Raw genomic sequence first — 20868 nt, 5'->3', positions numbered from 1 at the left:
CTGGATGCGTGAACAAGCCCACAAGAGCTGGTTCTGTCTCTGTCGAAAATAATTTTTAAGAAGAAAATAAGTATGGTTGTGGATATGAAACTTGATTTCACGTCATATCTAAAGATTAGTCACCTGGTAACTTTCTAAAGACAGATGTATTTCATGAGTTTGTATTATCCCTTCACAGACATGTACAAATTCACAATTTTTCTGTTGAATTTAAAAAGTCAACCTCAATAATTTCAAATGTGACCCAGAGTCCACAAGTAACAAAGAGCAAGGAGGAAAGTCACATGATTAACACAGTATCACTGTCACTGCTGACGGACAGAAAGCTCGAGATTTTTCTCTGGTGTGCCAGACTGCTAAGATCGGCTAGTGTTTAATGGATTCCAGGTGCTGTTAGGCACCAGAACTGCTGAGCTGAATTCTACTTTATGCTATCGCACTGGTATTTAACACAGAGCCCGTGGTCAATGTGCAGTGCAGAAACAAACATGCTGATTGCAAACTCCAATGCAGGCTTCAGTGTAAAAACCCATCTGTGGGAGAGAGCAAGTGAATTCTTGCTTGCCATTTAAAGGCCATATTTTTTCTTTTTCTTTAAGATTTATTTTATTATTATTTTTTTATTGGAAAGGCAGATATACAGAGAAAAGTAGAGACTAAGATCTTCCATCTGCTGGTTCACTCCGCAAGTGGTCACAACAGACAGAGCTCAATCAATCACAAGCCAGGAGTAAGGAGCCTCTTCCAGGTCTCCCACCTGGGTTCAGGGTCCCAGCTTGGGCCATCCTCGACTGCTTTCCCAGGCCACAAGCAGACTGCTGGATGGGAAGCAGAGCAGCCAGGACATGAACCGGCACTCATATGGGATCCCGGGCGGATGCAAGGCGAAGATTTAGCCACAAGGCTATCGTGCCGAGCCCCAGATCACCTCTCATCTCTCGCTCTCTCTTTTCCTCCTTAACACTACACATCACCCACGTCTACCTTCTTAGCTCACACTAATGATTCTCCCACGCATTTGGCATTTTCTAAACCGAGATTATCCCGGATGGGATACTGCTCTACTTCCATGCTGTAGGACAGAGAAAGACAGAAACAGGATTAAACCAAGCTCTTCCTGATTGGACACATGTCCATCTGCAGTTCCACACCAATCAGGAGCAAGAGAATCCAGACCCCAACAGTGAAAGACCCCCTAACTCCCTGCTAGGGACCTCCCCAACCTGTGTGAATGGCCCAAACAGCCTCGTGTGTCTGACACGTGATCTTCCTGGGGTGGCAGTAGTGAGTGACACCACCATTTTGAGCATCATGTGCAGAATAACTGCCATGCCTGCACAGAGCACCAAGCTGGGGGCAAGGCAAGTGTGGTGTGCTGCAGACCTGCAGGCCGGGAGCAGACCTGAACACCGGCTGCACAGCTCCCCAGCTGAGGAACATTCCTGGCCTCCCCACCCCGAGCCAGTGTGCTGTCTCCCTTGAGCCAAGCATAAACCCCAGGAAGCCTTGTCTGGGCTGCCTGTCGGCTTCCTTTCAATCTCCATTACAGGGAGCCAAGAACCTGTCGGAACGGTGTCATGGCTCAGCCTTGCACGGCCCTTGCGTGCCAATCAGCACTTTAAAAGAACACAGCCCTGGTAGACTGCTCCCTAACGGACACACTGCAGATGTCACATAATCTCACTTGGCCCTGAAACGCATCCCATGCCATCATTTCCAACAGATGAAAGACCTTTTCGCATAATTTTACGGAGATAAAGACTGTAAACATAAACTCCTTCAACTGTCCTGTGTTCAAACTAAAATCTCTGTAAAACTACAAGTAAATGCTTAAGAAATGGAGAGGAAAACACCTTCCAACATAATGTAAGGACTTTAAAATGTAATCATTCAAATACCAAGCCTACCCCATGTATGCTACCCCAGGAAGAACACAAGAGTCAGCACAGGCAAGAAGATCAGCACCTACACAGGTAACTTCCTTAGTAGGAGGACAAGGAACAGTGCTTACCACAGAGCATCAGTGCCACAGGAACCCAGGAGACTCCTGGACTGCGATGCCTAACACTGCCTGCCAAAGCCTGATGAGGAGCTGGAGGGGAAGTGGCAGAGCAAGGAGCACCAAGAACATCTCTCCGCCTGGGTCACCAGTGTGCTGGCAAACTCTGGAGTTTATGGTAGGTTTGCATTTACACAGGAAGGCTCAGAGGGTAAATCGTGACTCATTTCAGCTCTTGGCACAGTACCCACCCCCACCCGAGACCTACATGCACTTGTTCCTGAAGAATCATATCCAGCAGTTTCTGCGGGAGACAGAGTGGATCAGCAAGGACTCTGCGGCATAGTGGATTAAACCACCGCCTGCCAAGGCCACAGTGTGCTTCGAGTTCCTCCTGTTCCACTTCCCATCCAGCTCTCTGACAATGGGCCTGGGAAGGCAGCAGATGATCCAAATGCCTGGGTCCCTGCCAAACACACAGGAGACCCAGACAGAGTCCCAATCACTTCAGGCATTTGGGGAATGAACCAGCAGATGGAAGATCAACCAGCAGATGGAAGATCCTTCCCTCTGTCACTCTTCCTTACAAAAAAAAAAAAAAAATTAAGGAAGATGAACCTCAAGACAGCAACTAAGTCTTCTGTAAGGAGAGAGAGGTCCTCCAGGCTGTAATTCCTGCCAGCAGCTCGGGATCAGGGTGGCACAGGCAGACACAGCCACCGTGACGAGCCCCGCCCGCCGCAGGTGAACCTCAGGGGACCAGCATTTAACTTAAGTCTGCCCTCACTCTTCCATTTTACCATGCTGGAAGCTCGGGCATTTAAGGACTTCCAACATTCAAAAGAAATCCCATTTATAAGAGAATTTACCAAGTCACCACACATGCCAGCCCAAAGCACTGGCTCAGAAGAGATCTCACATGGCAAACCCTCTGGCTGAGCACTGGCCCGGAGACAGGACAACGAACTCTGGGTGGGAAGAGGATGCCTGCCAGGATCTCCAGTGTTGCCAGAATTCAAGTGCCCGGTTTTCAAAAACAAATCACAAGGAATACAAAGGAATGAAAAAACAAACCAAAAAAAAAACACAAACCCGCAGAAAAATTTAGCCCTGTCAAAGGAAAATAACAATGGAGAACGTCCCTAAGAAAGACCAAATAGTGAATTCACATGACTTTTGTTTGAAGAGCTAAAAGAATATGGGCCCGGCGGCGTGGCCTAGTGGCTAAAGTCCTCGCCTTGAAAGCCCCGGGATCCCATATGGGCGCCAGTTCTAATCCCGGCAGTTCCACTTCCCATCCAGTTCCCTACTTGTGGCCTGGGAAAGCAGTCGAGGACGGCCCAATGCATTGGGACACTGCACCCGCGTGGGAGACCCGGAAGAGGTTCCAGGTTCCTGGCATCGGATCTGCGCGCATCGGCCCGTTGCGGCTCACTTGGGGAGTGAATCATCGGAGGGAAGATCTTCCTCTCTGTCTCTCCTCCTCTCTGTATATCTGGCTGTAATAAAATGAATAAATCTTTTAAAAAAAAAAAAAGAAGAGCTAAAAGAATAACAAACTGATGGGCTTGGTAGCGTGGCCTAGCAGCTGAAGTCCTCACCTTGAATGCGCCAGGATCCCATATGGACGCCGGTTCTGATCCCGGCAGCTCCACTTCCCATCCAGCTCCCTGCTTGTGGCCTGGGAAAGCAGTTGAGGACAGCCCAATGCTTTGGGACCCTGCACCCGTGTGGGAGACCCGGAGGAGGTTCCAGGTTCCCGGCATCGGATCGGCGTGCACCGGCCTGTTGCGGCTCACTTGGGGAGTGAATCATCGGATGGAAGATCTTCCTCTCTGTCTCTCCTCCTCTCTTATATCTGACTTTGTGATAAAATAAATAAATCTTTAAAAAAAAAAAAAAAGAATAACAAACTGATAACATCAGTAAAGCAGCAGCATACCCAGGCTGGTGCAGTGAGGTAGCCTTGTGGCTAAAGTCCTCACCTTGAATGAGCTGGGATTCCATATGGGCAACGGCTCGAGTCCCGATGGTCCTGCTTCCCATCCAGCTCCCTGCTTGTGGCCTGGGAAGGCAGTCAAGGACATCCCAAGGTCTTGGGGGCCTGCACCCATGCGGGAGACTTGGACGAAGCTCCGAGTTCCTGACTTGAAATCAGCTCAGCTCCGGCCATTGTGGGCTCTTGGAGAGTGAATCAACTGATGGGAGATATTTCTGTCTCTCCTCCTCTCTGTTTATCTGACTTTCCAATAAAAATAATAATTAAAAAAAAGTAAAGCTTTATGAAAAAAGAAGTAGCAGCAACAACACACTCAACAGTTATTGGGAGACTGGATGGAACAATAAGGAGCCTGACCTGAGGCCAGCATTGTAGCACGGTGCGTTAAGCCACTATCTGCCAATGCCAGACTGTGACTATACAGAAGACATTCTATACAAAACACAAATTTCTATATAATTATACAGGTGTATCAAGTAAAGGCGCCCCTGCAGCACCACTATCCCGTACGAGTGCTTGAGTCTGAGTCCCAGCTGCACCACTTCTTTTTTAAGATTTTATTTACTTTTATTTGAAAGGCAGATTATTACGAAAAGAGAAGAAAAGATAGAGAAGGTCTTCCATTCACTGGTTCAGTCCCCAAATGGCAGCAACGGACAGAGCTGAGCTGGTCTGAAGCCAGGAGCCGGGAGCTTCCCCTGGCCTTCCTCTGCTGCTCTCCCAGGTCATAAGCAGACAGCGAGATTGGAAGCAGCCGGCTGCTCCACTTCTAATCAGCTTCCTGCTAATGCACCTGGGAAAGCAGCACAGGATGGCCCAACTGCTTGGGTCACCCATGTGGGTGCAGGGACCCAGGGGAAGCTCCTGGCTCCTGCGTTCAGGCCAGCCCAGCTCCAGCCATTGCAGGCATTTGGGGAGTGAACCAGGATATACAAGATCTGTCTCTCCCTCTCTCTGTCTCTGTGTCTTACAAATAAATAAATATAAAAAAAATTATGGAAGCCTTGTATACTGCTGATTGAAACATAAAATGGTGTAGGCACCATGGAAAGTAGTACAGGGATCCCTGAACAAAGTGCAACAGATAATTATCGTAAGATCCAGCAATTCCACTTCTGGTCATATAACCAAAAGTATTAAATGCGAGGTCTCAAAGCTATCTGTATGCCCACATTCATCGAAGTATTATTCACAATAGCCAAAGGTGAAAGCAACCCAAGTGCCCATTAACAAGCCAACTGGTAAATAAAACGTCGTGTATACTCGCAAAAGAATCTTAAGTCAGCCTTACAGAGGAAGGAAATTCTGAACAATGTGGTTGAATAACATCCCATTATCTGGCTACACCACATCTTGTCGAAGTCATTCACCTGGCGATAAACAATTTTGCTGTGTCCACTTTTGGACCACTGTACCTCCGACATTTATGCTTAGGAACAGGTTTCATATGCACACGTTTTCAGTTCTCTTAGGGTAAAACTGCCGAGCCACACCACATGGCGATTCTTTTTTATTTTATTTTCTAAAGATGTATTTATGTATTCATTTATTTAAAATTCAGATTTATAGAGAGAGACAGAAAAAGATTTTCCATCTGCTAGTTCACTCCCCAAGTGGCCACAATGGCCTGAGCTGAGCTGATCCCAAGCCAGGAGCTTCTTCTGGGTCTTCCACATGGATGCTTTGGGCCATCCTCTACCACCTTCCCAGACCACAAGCGGGGAGCTGGATGGGAAGTGAAGCAGCCAGGACACAAACCAGAGCCCATATGGGATCCTAGATTTAACCGCTGAGCCATCATGCCACATGCCACCACACGGTGATTCTATGTCTAACTTTCTAAGAAACTGCCGAACTGTTTTCCAAGCAGGTATACGATTTCACAGGCCCACAAGCAAGTTCATCCTGACATATCCTGTGCATTTATGACTCTGGACATGCTGGTGAGTATGAAGTGACACCTTACATGGCTTTGCATTTCCCAGAGGACTAACACTGTTGGGCATCCTGTCCTGTGTGTTTTTGACCATCAGTACAGCTTATGAGGAATGTATTTTTCAAATCCTTTGCCTATTTCTTCACTGAGCTGTTCATCTTTTTACTACTGACTTATCAAAGCTTTGTAACATGGTAGATAAAGTCTCCCATCAGATCTTACGGTCTGTGTCTCCTCCCATTCTATGAGTGTGTGTTTCACTTTTCTTGATGGTGTGCTTTCAATCTTCATTTCAATGAAGTCCATTTATTATTTTTTTTCTTTTGCTGCTTGTGCTTTTTGAGTCTTATAAGATCACAAGCTTTAATATTAATCTGCATGATGATATGAGTAGATAAAAATAACGTAAGAAACAAAATGAGGAGTCACATTTAGAATCAAGTTGCTCACAATAATGAAGTCACACATAAAAATACATATCCATAATAAAGGACTGACTAATCAATACAACAGAGATCTATCTGCTCCTTGGATAACCTGCACACTGATGAAAAACACAAAGCCCTCAAGGAACAGAGCAATAATCTCCATGCACACTGCACTAAATGTCAGCGCTGTAAGGGCTTTATTTATGACATTGAGAACCATTTTCAGGCAGTAACATAGAAGTCCCATCACCTCCTATACATGAGAGCACCCACCTGCTAAGCAATTCCAATCCAGCAGAGTACTTCGGTAGATATGGAACACTCCTGCCAAAGGAAATACTGATTTTAATTTTTCCCAATTAGTCAACAGAAAAAGTTTCACACAAGAATTCTGGCCCATTGTAATGTGAAGTCTTTTAAAATCACCAATGACAACTGAATCTAAACTCTTGGAAACAAGTATCATTTCACAGTTAATACACTGTAACAGATTACCATCACTTTACCCTAGAAAAACTGTGCTTAACACACACGCACACACAAAAAAACTTTAAACATAATGTTAAGTAAGAAGGCTCAGCTCTTCTAAGTTCAAAGTGAAATCTGATCACACACTTAATTTAGAAAAATGGAGAGGGGCAGCATTGTGGCACGGCACATTAAGTCTCCACCTGCATGTCAGCATCCCATACAGGTGCCAGTTCAAATCCCAGCTGCTTCAATTCCCATCCAGCTGCCTGCTAATATGGCTGGGAAAACAGTGGAAGATGTTCCAAATTCTTGGGCCCTTGCCATCACATGGAAGACCTGCATGAAGCTCCTGCCTTCAGCCTCACCCAGCTCTGCCCATTAGGACCATCTGGGGAGTGAACGAGCAGATGGAAGGTATTCTCTCCTCCCCCCTACCACCCCCAAATGCCCCTGCCCTTCCCCATCTGTGTCTGAAACTCTGCCTTTCAAACCAATAAATCTTTAAAAAACATGAAAAGTTGGGAAAGATGAGATAAAATACTAATGTTTTCACATAAAACTAACACAAAGAGGCTCACTTGCAGAGAACCATTATTTATATATCTGTTCATGTTTTTTTTTTTAAAGATTTTATTATTATTGGAAAGCTGGAATATACAGAGAGGAGGAGAGACAGAGAGGAAGATCTTCCATCCGATGTTTCACTCCCCAAGTGAGCCGCAACGGGCCGATGCGCGCAGATCCGAAGCCGAGAACCTGGAACCTCTTCCAGGTCTCCCACACGGGTGCAGGGTCCCAAAGCTTTGGGCCGTCCTCGACTGCTTTCCCAGGCCACAAGCAGGGAGCTGGATGGGAAGTGGAGCTGCCGGGATTAGAACCGGCGCCCATATGGGATCCCGGGGCGCTCAAGGCGAGGACTTCAGCCGCTAGGCCAAGCTACCAGGCCCATGTTCATGTTTTAAGATGTATTTTTATTGGAAAGGCAGAGTTACATAGAGAGACAGTGACAGAGATCTTGTACCCGCTGGTACACTCCCCAGGAGGCCTCCATGGCCAGAGCTAAGCCAATCTGAAGACAGAAGCTTCTTCCGGGTGTTCCACAAAGGGTGTAGGGACCCAAGGACTATATCCATTCTCAGCTGCTTTTCCTGGCCACAAGCAGAGACTTGGATGGGAAGTGGAGCAGTTGAGACTAGGGCCAGCCACTCTAAGGGATGCTGGCATTGAATGCTGAGAATGAGCTTGCTAAGCCACTGCGCCAGCCCCATGAACCATTTTACTATAATTGCTTTTCAATAATAAAGGACTCTCAACATTCAACTTCAAACGATTCTTTTTAAAATACGTATAGATTTATTTGAAAGGCACAATTACAGAGAGAGAGCATTTCTTTGCTGGTTTGCTCCCCAACTGGCAGCAATGCTGAGGGTTAGGCCTGGCTGAAGCCAGGAGCCAGCAAGTCCACCTGGGTCTCCCTCGTGGCGGGAGGGTCCCAGGCATTTCTACTGCTTCCCCAGGCCCACTAGCAGGGCACTGGACTGGGGCATCCAGCACTTGAACTGCTGTTGGAGGAAACAGTTTTTCCTGCCACACCATGGCACACCATGGCACTGGCACTTTAAAATGCTTCTGATCAAATAAAGCCATTAATTTAACCATGGAGTAAAACAACTATATATGATCATTTTTTCAGCCATTTCACAATTTTATCAGAAAACGTTCATGTGCTGCAAAATTTAGGTGCAATACATCGCTTCTATTCAAATTCACCAAACAGATCTAAAACTCATTAAAATGTATACAATTGTGAGTACAACTACAAGTTGTATGCAATTCAAGGAACAATTCATTAAAGTCTTAGCACAGCCTTACCTGGGTTTGCTTTTTACTTTAGCTTCTCTAGACTTGTCACTTAAAGTCTTCAACCTGTAATTCAATAAATACAAAATTTAATATTTCCACAGTCAAGAGATTTCCAACCGCCAATCTTAATACCTGTTAGGGTTGGAGGTCACACAAGGGAAACGTTGTAAGCAATTAGGCAAAGCTACAGACAACAAATAGTTGAGTGTTTACACTGTGTCAGATGCCACCAATGGGAAGCCTGTATCTTCCTATTTCCACTTCCCCCACATCGTGTTTTCAGAGGGGATTCCTCAGTGTGTTCAGAGGACAGAAATCCACAGCACTGGGCACATCAACGACACAGGCACCAGCTGACAGCGTAAACACTCCACAGGTCACAGACAGTAAGCAGCTTATTCTACTCAGTAGAGCCTCTCTCTCTCCCACCAACCTGTTTAAGGAAGTGCTAGCTGATACAAAGTTTTCCAAAATATGTTACAAATACAAAAGACAGGTGCCTTTTAATTTTTAAAAGGATTTATTTATTTTTATTGCAAAGTCAGATATTCAGAGAGGAAGATCTTCCGTTCAATGGTTCACTCCCCAAGTGGCCACAACGGCTGGAGATGAGCCAATCCGAAGCCAGGACCAGAAGCTTCTCCCAGGTCTCCCACCTGGGTTCAGGGTCCCAAGGCTTTGGGTCATCCTCGACTGCTTTCCCAGACACAAGCTGGGAGCTGGATGGGAAGCGGAGCTGCCGGGATAGAACCAGCGTCCACATGGGATCCCAGTGTGCTCAAGGCGAGGACTTTAGCCACCAGGCCACCATGCTTTTTAATATCTTCTGGGAACACTGAATCATTTCCACAGACACCTCTGGTGAAAAAGCACCACGCCCCTCAGGTGCTTCTGAATTGCAAACGCATCTCCACTTACTAACCTGAACCACCACTACTGAAAGCCCCACTGCCTCTGCTAAGGATTTACCACAGCAGCCGCCGCCTCTTCCTTGCTGCCTTTAAATCACGGGTTGGAAAACAGATGAATGAGCTAGAACTGCACGTAGGAAAGTAAATTAACCCACTCTTCTAAACATAAAGTATGGCATTTGTAGACTATACTAATTATTTTCACTTCACTGGCCCAGTTACACTTTCTTTTGACTGTGGTCTCTGTTCTAGATCATTGAGGAAGCCAGTAAGTATGTGAGTACTGGGTTATGAGATCATTCTATATAAAATTATATGCTGCTGGACCTGGTGCGGTAGCCTAGTGGCTGCAGTCCTCACCTTGCATGCACCAGGATTCTACATGGGCTCCGGTTCATATCCCGGCTGCTCCACTTCTCTGCTTGTGGCCTGGGAGGGCAGTGGAGGATGGCCCAAAGCCTTGGGACCCTGCACCCGCGTGGGAGACCTGGAGAAATTTCCTGGATCCTGGCTCCAGATTGGCACAGCACCGGCCTTGTGGTCACTTGGGGAGTGAATCGTCGGATGGAAGATCTTCCTCTCTGTCTCTCCTCCTCTATGTATATCTGACTTTGTAATAAAAATAAATAAATCTTAAAAATAATAATAAACTAAAAAAGATCTATTTAGTTTTATTGAAAAGTCAGATTTATAGCAAGAAAGATTCATCCTCCATCTACTGGTTCATTCCCCAAGTGGCCACATTGGCTAACGCTGCACTGATCCAAAGACAGGAGCTCTTCCAGGTCTCCCAGGTGGGTGCAGGGTCCCAAGGCTTTGTGCTGTCCTCATCTGCTTTCCCAGGCCACAAGCAGGGAGCTGGATGGGAAGTGGAGCTGTCAGCACTCGAACCAGTGCCCACATGGGATGCCGGCATGTTCAAGGCGAGGACTTTAGCCACTAGGCCACCACACTGGGCCCGAGTTTATTATTTTTATTGGAAAGTCAGATATACAGAGAGGAGGAGAGACAGAGAGGAAGATCTTCCAACTGCTGATTCAATCCCCAAATGACCACAATGGCCGGAGCTGTGCTGATCCAAAACCAGGAGCCAGGAGCTTCTTCCAGGCCTCCCACACAGGTGCAAGAATCCAAAGCTTTGGGCTGTCCTCGACTGTTTTCCCAGACCACAAGCAGGGAGCTGGATGGGAAGCGGGGCCACCGGGATTGGAACTGGTACCCACATGGGATCCCGGTACATTCAAGGTGAGGAATTTAGCAGCTAAGTCAATATACAGGGCCCAAATCTTTTTTTTTTTTTAAAGTACATACTGCTGTATACATTCTTAATTACCTCGACAAATATTTATCCTAAATAGACACTGACTTGAAGGCCACAGCACTGTCCTTTCCCTGGAAACAATGCTAGGATTATCTTTGGTGATTCAGGACAGTTTGAAAGGGGACGGCTAAGATCCTCTGTGGACCACTCCACTGTGGTCTAGCAAACTTTTAAATGGTTATTTCAAATATTCATTTCTAAAACAAATTCGTAATTTATCCCCTTTCCCTTCCCTCCAAGAATAAGAAAAAGAATTAAGTCTGGAATGAAATAAAAAAGGAGACGTGTTAGAGGGAACTGAAAACAAACAATTCAATGAGTAGTTCCCCATGTGATTTTTAAGAGCGATCTGTTTTAAAAATTGGTTTTACCATAATGCTAAGGGAAATGAGCCAATCACAAAAGGTTAAATACCACATGTTTGCCTTAATTTAAGATGATATGATGTTATGTATAACATGTTATGTTTTGAATGTTATATGTTGTGTATAAACTAAATTGAAGTATGGGTGAGGTGGTCACAGAAGGTGGCTGGGAACTCGCATTTACTTTCAACATGTTGGTTACTCATTACTATGTCATTTAATTCCATAATGATGTAAATTTTTGCTGATGGTATGATGGAGCTTTCAATTGACTGGGATAATACTCTGCTAGCTCTGTCTTCAGACCAGAGAGGATATACCTAAGAAGACGTTGAACTTGACTGGACAATAAGATGCTGGACTCTATGTTTGGTGTATGCTTGCAATGGGGGAATCTCAACTGAACTTGAGCTGTGGTTATGCAACAAGGTGGAGGAATCCACCATGGTGGGAGGGTTTGGGGAGGGGTGGGAGAACCCAAGTATCTATGTAACTGTGTCACATAATACAATGTAATTAATGAAGTTAAATAATAAAAATAAATAAATAAAAAAAAATTGGTTTTAAACAAATGAATTGTGTGGTGTTTACCTGAGCTGCCTGAGAACAAACAAACTGAAGACATATATAAGAACCAAGAATATCTGATTATGAACTGAGTAACTGATAAAGTCAAATTCGTGCTGATTTTTTTTTTTAGCTATGATATTGGCACGACATTCACCCAATGTCTGTCACTTCTTTAGCCATGAGAACTGACAAGTGAAAGGTACAACAGGCAAAACTGCAATTTGCTTTTTAAATGGAAAGACAAAGCAAATGCAGTATCTGAAAAACATTAAATCTGAATAATGGGCCTGTGGGATTTACTGTGTGTGAAGAGTGACTTCGCACATGTTGACACATGGTCACACACAGTGACTTCTGGCATTGGCCAAAAGACCAACCGCCTCCGCTTTCAACAGCTGCTCCCTTAGGCTTCAGTTCCCTTAGCTTTCAGTTCCCCGTGTTTCAGTTTCATTTCTCTAAGTCTCAGGCTCTTTAATTCTACACCAGTTTTGTTCCCTGATAGCCTATCCACCAATCTCTTGTGGCCCCATATCCTTGGCCCTGCCTACAGCCATATCTACCAATCCCCGTACCTCTACTCCCAGTGCCCGCCCCTGTGCTATAAAAGCTCAGCACGCACCCTTCCATTCTTTCCTCTCTCAGCTCTCCACGCCCCTGGTTCTCCCCTCTTGTCCTCTGTCACCCACTGGACTCCCTTGGAGCCCCCTCCTATAACTATGGCAGGAAACCTCTTTCTCTTCTTACCCCTCTGCCTTCTCTCCCTTCCCATGGCCATCTTTCTCTGCCCTGTTTGCTCTCATTTCCCCACTGTCACCTCTCCTGCTCACATAAAAACCTCCTGTGTGACTAGCTGCATCTGGTGGCTTTATTTCCTAACACTATTTTATTCTCTTTTTGTGTATTTCCTAAGTTAAAAATTTTAACAAAAGTTCTGTTTTCAAACTTTAGCACATATTAGAAATGCTGGGGACTTTTTTTTTTTTAAAAGAGATTTATTTTGGGTCCAGCATAATGGTTCAATGGCTAAATCCTTACCTTGCACACACCAGGATCCCATAGGTGTGCTGCTTTGTGGACTAGCTGCTCCCTTCCATCTAGCTCCCTGCTTGTGGCCTGAAAAACCAGTAGAGGATGACCCAAAGCCTTGGGACCTTGTACCTGCATGAGACCTGGAAGAAGTTTTAGGCTCCTGGACTCAGACTGGCTCAGTTCCAGCCGTTAGGCCACTTGAGTAGACTAGCAGATGGAAAATCTTTCTCTCCGCCGCCTCTTCTCTCTATAAATATGCCTTTCCAATAGAAATCAATAAAGCAGATCAGATTTACAGAGAGAAGCAGCAGAAAGATCTGTATGCTAGTTTACTCCCCAAATGGCTGCAAAGGCTGAAGCAGAGCCGATCCAAAGCCAGGAGCTTTCCATGGGTCCCCCACGTGAGTGTAGGGTCCAAAGGCTTTGGGCCGTCCACTACTACTTCTGCAGACAGGGAGTTAGATGGGAAGTGGAGTAGCTGGGACACAAACCAGTACCCATCTGGGATCCCAACGCTTGCAAGGCAAGGATTTAGCCCGAGTCATTGCACCAAATTTTCCAGATAAATACTTAATGTGTCAAAATTTAAACTAGATTCTATTGACAATATCAAAGTGCTAAAGAGGAGATGGAAAAACTTTAGGGGAAGAGCAGGGTGCTCGGCTGGGCAGTTCAGACAGCACAGCCCACATCAGCATGCCTGGCTCCGCCTCCTGACTTGCTACCTGCCACTGTGAGCTCCCAGGTTCACTTTCCCCCAGCCACCAGGGAGACCTGTCTTGGCCTCTACCCAACCTGGGCCAGTTGAGTGTTTGGAAAAGTGAACCAGCAGATGGGAGATCTCACTCTTTGTGTCTGGGGGGGTGGGGGGATTATACAATTTTTTTAATTTTTAGTTTTGAAATTTATTGTACAATTCTGTATAGTCTGGGATTCCCCTCCCCGCAATTTCCACCCCCAATGGATTTTTTTTCCCCATAATGTCACAACTCTTCATAGGGAGTTACAACTCAATTGGTCTGCTATTTAGGTGTGCCCCAACATTGCTGGTACAGACAATGTCAGACAGTCCATCATCCCAATACGTTCATTGGGAGTCCATCTTTTGTTTGGAAGCAGAGATGGATGTGGTATTGTGGTAATCTCTATTACTCCATCACTATACATTCCAATTTGCATGATGGATTCCTTATATTAGAGAGAACACATGGTATTTCTCTTTCTGTGATTGACTTATTTCACTGAGCATAATGGTCTCTAGTTGGAAACACCTAGTTGCAAATGGTACAATTCATTCTTTTTAACAGTTGAATAGTAATCCATGGAGTAGATGTACCAGTTTCTTTAGCCACTCCTCTTTGGATGGGCATCTGGGTTGTTTCCATGTTTTTGCTATTGCAGATTATGCTGCTATAAATATAGGATTACAAATCCCTTCTCATATGTAGTTTTAGTTTCTTTTGGGTATATTCCTAGGAGCGGGAAAGCTGGGTCAAGATCTCACTCTTGACCTCTCAACTACAAAAAATTTTTCTAAAACTTCGAGAGAAAAAAAGGGATTAAGATGACGGTTACTCATTTAAAAGGATTGGATGATACAGTCACAAAAAGTCACAAAGATCCTTTCTAAGAAACATTCTCAAAACCCAGAATTCAACTGAAAGTAGCCTACCCTTTCCATTCAGGGATAGCTCAAGTTTCCCACACTGATCCCGTGCTAACAACAATGCATTCATTAAGTCAAAGGGTATGCTGGAGGGGATATATGCTCAAACATAAGCCGCAACTGTAAAATTTTGACAACCCTATGTTAGTAGCTTTCAGGAAAATACACTGCTAATTCAAATGAAAGCTGAAATAAAAATGATCATCAAGAAAGTTGAAAAACTATGCTGAGGGGTCACAGCAAAATAAAGTACAGGATGGGCCCGGCCTCGTGGCCTCGTGGCTAAAGTCCTCGGCTTGCACACGCCAGGATATCATATGGGTGCTGGTTCTAATCCCAGCTGCTCTACTTGGGGAGTGAACCAGAGAACTTTCTCTTGGTACCTCCTTCTTTTCTGGATATCTGCCTTTCCAATAAAAATAAATAAATCTAATTTTTTTCTTTAAAAAATAATAAATAAAGTACAGGTTTCCAGTGTAGCAGTTCCTATACAAGGCTTTCCCATCCCATTTTCAATCCTCTGCCTTAGGCAGACACACTGCAGATTCAGCATATCAGCACAGCCTTCCATGAGCCACTGGACAACTATTCCTTATGAATGACACCTACCATACATTTGTTTATGCTTTAAAATTTATTTGAGCGGCACGGACACCTGAGAGTTCCAACTGCTGGTTCACTCCTCAAATGCCCGCAACAGCTACAGCTGGCCCCAAAGCCAAGAGCAGGAACACAATCCAAGCCTCCTGTATGGGTGCTAGGAACTCAAGCACCAAGGCCAGGGTGCACGTGAGCAGAAGCTGGGTGCAGGAGCTGGACCTGGGAACGGAACCCAGGGACTCCCATGTGAGGTGCAGGCATCTTAGCCCCTAGGCCCATGGCCAGCTCCATTAACGCACTGCGAGGCGATAATTCCGAAACCCATCCTAACAGCTCAATAATGCTATTTTTAGACAGCTCCAACGACCTTAATTTGAGGTCAGTACAGTTTTTTCTTCAGACTTTGTACAAAATACTAAAATGGAGGCATCTTACTATGAAACAGTGGAGGATAGCAAAACCACTCAGCCAAAAAGCTTCTTTAGAAGCAAAGAATGCGGAGCACTACAGTAATGGATGAGACTGCCGTGATGCACAGGCCTGGAGTGTGCCTCCATTTCTACCTCTCCTATGGCATCAGCAGCAAAAAGTACATCATGAACGTTTCAGCACAAAGCTCAGTTCATTTTAATCACGCTCCTCTTCCCATTATTCTAATGGTAAATTATCTTTACAAATACAGACCCAACACCGTACCTTTATATGAGTGCTTATCACTTTTTCCCCTCTTAAAACAATAGCAAGGAGAAGGCAAGGCTACAGTGCTTCAACACTATAAATGGCTCCTACTGGCCATGGCCCGTGAGGTCCAGCCCAATGCTGTACAGTGGCCAGTTCTTCCTAATCAACCCCGCCGCCCTGCGTGCAGGCATCTTCAGTTCCCAGCTGCCTCAGTCCAGCCACCACCTCACAGTGAATTCACAGTCAATGGCTCCTTGTCCCTTCAAACGCTTCCCTTCTTTTCCACTGGGATAGGACATCTGTCCAAAAATCAACATTCCTACCGTGTGCATCTTTTTTTGTCTGCCACCCTTCCTGCAGACAGATTTGACCACCACTACCTGTCACACCCCCTAGGGTGTGTAGATTTATTTTTATTAGAAAGGTGGATTTACAGAGAAAAGGAGAGACAGAGAAATAGAGAGATTGCACACTTCCATCCACTGGTTCACTCCCCAAACAGCTGCAGTGGCTGGAGCTGAGCTGATCTGAAGTCAAGAGCCTGGAGCATTTTCTAGGTCTCCCACAAGTGGGTACAGGGTCCCAAGGCTTTGGGCCATCCTCCATTGCTTTCCCAGGCCATAAGCAGGAGCTGGGTTCAAAGTGGAGCAGACAGGTCAAGAACCTGTGCCCACTTGGGGTGTCAGCATTTGCAGGCAGGGCATTAGCCAGCTGAGCCACCGCGCCAGCCCTTCAGCTCTCCCTCACAGGCTCTCGCCTGGCCCACAGTTCCACATGGCCTCCCCAGCCATCCTCACTGGGCATGCCTTTCCCTCACCTCTTAAGTTTTCCTTCTGTCAACACTTGCAGCCCCTCTCCCCTGAAAGCTGATTTTTGTAACCTTTTAGCCACGTTGCCTCCCGCTGCAAGAGGGGGACCATCTTTGCTGTCTGCTTTGTTCTCTGCTACGTTCCCTGGCACAGAGAATAAATGACTACCATGGGCTCTGTGCCCAACAGACACTTGCTAAATCAAAACAGTTACAGATTTTCTAGTATCAGATACTGCCCTTCCCACAGCTGCTGCTAGCCCTGGACTCAGTCACAACCTATCGTGATTCCTCCTCGTTTGCAAGGCCCAGTCTAGTAGCCACTTTCTCTCGGCAGCATTCCAGTGAACAGCCAGAACCCACATCACCCGTCACTTTACCATTGGACCCATGCTGCTTTGCTTCACGTTAGCACTAGGGGCTGGCAGCCGGGGGCGCGGGGAGGCAGGCGTTGTTTAGTCGACTTTGCACTCCCAGGGTCTGCCCGGCGTTCAGACGCTGCAGAGTCAAGACTGGCCACACGGAGTAGACAGCGTGTCAGGCTTTCGTCAGCGTGTCTAACCCGGAGTCCCGCACGCTGCGGCAACTGACGACAGACCCATTCCACCAAGGGAGAATAACAGAGATTCCTTATCAAGAGGCTGAAAAATCTCAGCGCAGTCAACCTGTCAGGGAAAACTTTTCCAAGCAACTGCACTGTGAACCGGGTAACAGCAGCCTCTCCTACGAGCAGGTGTCACTATGAAGGAAGGAAAGAGAGGCTGAGGACAGGGGGTAGGGTCAAGGTCTGGGGATAGGCGGTCTTGGGGCACACACAGCCATAGGACAGTCAAAAATGAAGATCACTTGCCCCTAATCACAGGAAGCCAGAGGCTGGTTCAGTCTGACTTTCAGTTCCCGGAGGGTTTGCAGGCCTTGGGACTTCAGCCTTGGGGTGTCTGATCTGAACTGCCCCGAAGGCAGAGCACAGGGTCCACAGCCACCAAAGTCAGCTCAGGCTGATCCCGAAAACAGAAGGCATTCTCCACATACCTGCCAAAGGCTCCAACTGAATCAGACCAAAGCAGGGCCCTCTGGGTGAGGCATTCAACACCCTTGCCCCGCAGCCTCACCCCACAGACTCCCAATGCTACAGTCAGAAAGCACAGGACACATTTGCCAGGTTTTCCTGAGTGCTCACACAGCTGCTACCATGAATCAACAAAAACCACCGGAAGCCCGCGTTGGACCCAGCGTGCCCTGCTCACCCCCCACGGCAGTCTCCCAACCCTCCCAGCACCGCCTGGCAGCTGTGGCGTTTTTCCTACATTTGAAGCAAATGTAACAGCTCACTGTGTTGATTGCATATATGCCTCAGTCACAACGTCCTCAACTGAGAAGGTACAGTTCAAGTTTACTTTTTAAAAAAGGAAAGGGAATTTTCCTAGGATTACACTCCAGTTGTTTCAGCTTTCAGACACTGAAAATGAGCAGCAACCCTCAGGGGAGAAAGTGGTGTCCAGAGGGCAGAGGTGTCGCCAGGCGGATTCCCTGGAGCCATCTCGGCACAGGACTTTCACCAGCACTGCGGAAGGCAGCAGCTCTGGCTGCGAAAGGCGCGCAGCTGCCAGGGCTCCCACGAGATGGTTCTGGCAGGGCCCCGTCTCCCGGCCCACCCTCAGCACGGCTATACATCACCCACACGTGTGCTGGGTTTAATTGAGGGCCCGTCTCCCCATCGCCTCAGCACCCCCGTGCAGACACACCCATGCAGGTTTTGCCCTGGCTTTTTCTCAGCAAAGCAAAAACATCCCACAATGTCAAATGGGTTGATGTGAATAAAGCAGACTGGGGAAGTGTAGTAACATTTTTTTTTTCCTGAAGAAATTGAACGTCATTAGTTCAGAGGTGCGGGTCAACCAGAGGCCAGACACCCTTTGGAAGGGAATTACTTCCACACCCTGGGACAAGCTGATGGTTCAGGCTCGGAGTCCAGCCGGATACCAGCTCTGAGTGACCTGAACCCACAGCAAGTTAACAAAGAACCTGATTCCAAACCAGAGGCTCTCGGCTCTGCTCTTAGCTGAAGTCTAAACTCTCTCTCAGGACTGTTGGGACCGGGCAATCCAGCACCCGTGTTCCTAAGCCATGGTCAGAGCATGGACGGGTTCTGAGGTTCTGAGGCTACGCTTAGCATAACCACAAGATGAGCTGTGACACCACGGAGTCCCGGGAGGCCACCACAGGGACAGTGCGGACCGGATGGTCACCTTTCCCCACTACCGCTCTCATGCAGACACACAGCACTCCAGCAACAGCGCAAAACGTTTTCAGTAAAGTAACTTAGACTCTGCAGTAACTATGCCTACATTTCTAGGCAGCAAGGTCACGCACACACCCACCAGTGAGTGATTCCCACCCAGAACACCTGTAACTGATATTCTTAACACCAAAGAGCCTTAAGTATGTCAGCCTGTGACATTTTGGTGCTCAGACAACAAGCTGCAGAAACACTTTGGGCCCCGAGATAACATTGTAGCTCACATTTTTTTCCGAATAGAAGTTTATCAAAACCTATTAAGAGCGCGACCAGGAAGCCCTCACATTCCCAGGGTTCTCCAAAAGGATTTGTAAACTAAAGGAGACAGCCTTCCCTAAAGAATAAGGGGGGAAATGAAAACGAATTCAACACTAAACCACAACACAGTGGCGACGGTGTGTGGTTTACAGCTCGAGGCCTTCGAATTCCATCATTCTCCCCATCTCCCGGATGCATGAACGGTAAGATGAGGTCAGACGGCTCAGGATCCCCGGCTCCCACTCTGAGTCACCTGCGGAGCTTTTCAAGCCCGGCCCCAAACATTCCGTTTTCATGGCTATGCGCCCCAGCCTGCGCACCGCCCCGGGAGGCGTCAGGCAAAGTTTGAGACCCGCTGTGTGTGCTCTGAGCCACTTGGGGTGGTCAGTGCACGGCTGCAGCTCGGTCCAGAGTGTCCTCAGCCCCCGAGCCGTCCCACGCTGGGCACAGGTGCAGACCGCGCGCAGGTGCCCGGGGCGCACGGCAGGCAGCGAGGGGGCGGCGCCGGGCCGGCTCGCCCGCCCCTCACATGACTCCCGCGCGCCACCTCCCCGCCGGCCCCGGGGCCCCAGGGTGACGAGGTGCCGCGGGACTCACGCGAAGTTCGTTACTTTCCCGGGCGAGGAGGACGGGGCTGGGGCGGGAACGCGGGGCACGACCGACTGGGGCCGGGAGGCGGCCCCGCACCCGCGGGTCCCACCGTCTACGCACCCGGAGGTGAAATCCTGCTGCACGCTCAGCAGCCTCTCGCGTAAGGTCTCCAGCATCGCCGCCGCCGCCGCGTCTCCTCCCCTCGGGCCGGTGCCGCCACCCCCGCCCCTGCCGCCCCGCGCCCCGACTCCCCTGCCGGCCCCGCCCCCGCCGGCCCAGGGTGCGCGCCGCAGCCCCGGCCCCTTCCGCGTTCCCACCCGCCCCGGGCCGCGCGCCCTCGCCCCGCCCCGCCGCGCCGCGCGCCGGGCTCGCGCAGCCGCAGTGTCCGCGCCGGCCTCGGAGTGGGAGGGGCGTGGTCTGCCGCCGGGCGGGGCTATGGGGAGGGCGTGGTCTGCTGTCGAGGCGGGGCTAATAGGATGAGGAGTGGCCTGTCGCTGAGGCGGGGCTGCAGGGAGAGTGCGGGGTCTGCCGCTGGGCGGGGCTATGGATAGAGGGCGTGGTCTTCCGCCGAGCGGAGCTAAGAGGAGGAGGAGTGGCTTGCCACCGGGGCGGTACCTGCCGCCAGGCAGGAACTGCGGAAAAGAGGGAGTGGTCTGCCGCTGGGGCGGGGCTGCGAGGAGAGGGCGTGGCCTGCCGCTGAGGCGGGACTGCGGAGACGGGGAGTGGCTTACCGCTGGGGCGTGGCCTGCTGCCCGGCCGGAACTGTAGAATGGGGCGTGGTCTGCCGCCGGGGCGGGGCCTGCCGCCCAGAGAGGCCTGACGGGACGCTCCTTGACCTCTGCCTAGTCTGCGTCCCTGCTTGGTCTTTTTGTTCTATTTGAACGGCGTGGTGGCGAAATGCCTGAGCTCGAGGACTCCTAGGAGTGAAGCGCCCGGTTTTACGGTTGACCGGGGAGCCTTCCTGTCAGAAATCAGTCGTGGCCTCTAGGTCAAGCGTCCCGCCCCCTGGCTTTGTATTTAAAATGGCGATATCCATCAGCTGTCCTCTCGAACCCACGCAAACGAAGGATGAT

The 20868-nt window shown here is 48.3% G+C and overlaps 1 protein-coding gene across 1 annotated transcript in view; it reads right to left on the bottom strand.

Moving 5' to 3' along the window:
* The window catches only part of DTNBP1 (dystrobrevin binding protein 1), a 129852-nt gene extending 109785 nt beyond the window's left edge, over window positions 1-20067 (bottom strand). Inside the window, exons 1-3 of the mRNA XM_058667853.1 lie at window positions 19916-20067; window positions 8706-8759; window positions 6636-6686 (exon numbers count right to left, since the gene is read on the bottom strand). Of these exons, the coding sequence (XP_058523836.1) occupies window positions 6636-6686; window positions 8706-8759; window positions 19916-19971 (161 nt within the window). The 5' untranslated portion in view covers window positions 19972-20067. The remainder of the gene's footprint in view (window positions 1-6635; window positions 6687-8705; window positions 8760-19915) is intronic.
* Between the last annotated feature and the right edge of the window lie 801 nt (window positions 20068-20868).

Source organism: Ochotona princeps, chromosome 1 (genome assembly GCF_030435755.1).
Source record: "Ochotona princeps isolate mOchPri1 chromosome 1, mOchPri1.hap1, whole genome shotgun sequence".
Lineage (NCBI taxonomy): Eukaryota > Metazoa > Chordata > Mammalia > Lagomorpha > Ochotonidae > Ochotona > Ochotona princeps.
The sequence above is the reverse complement of the archived record's forward strand: the minus strand, read 5'-3'. Positions and strand labels throughout refer to the sequence as shown.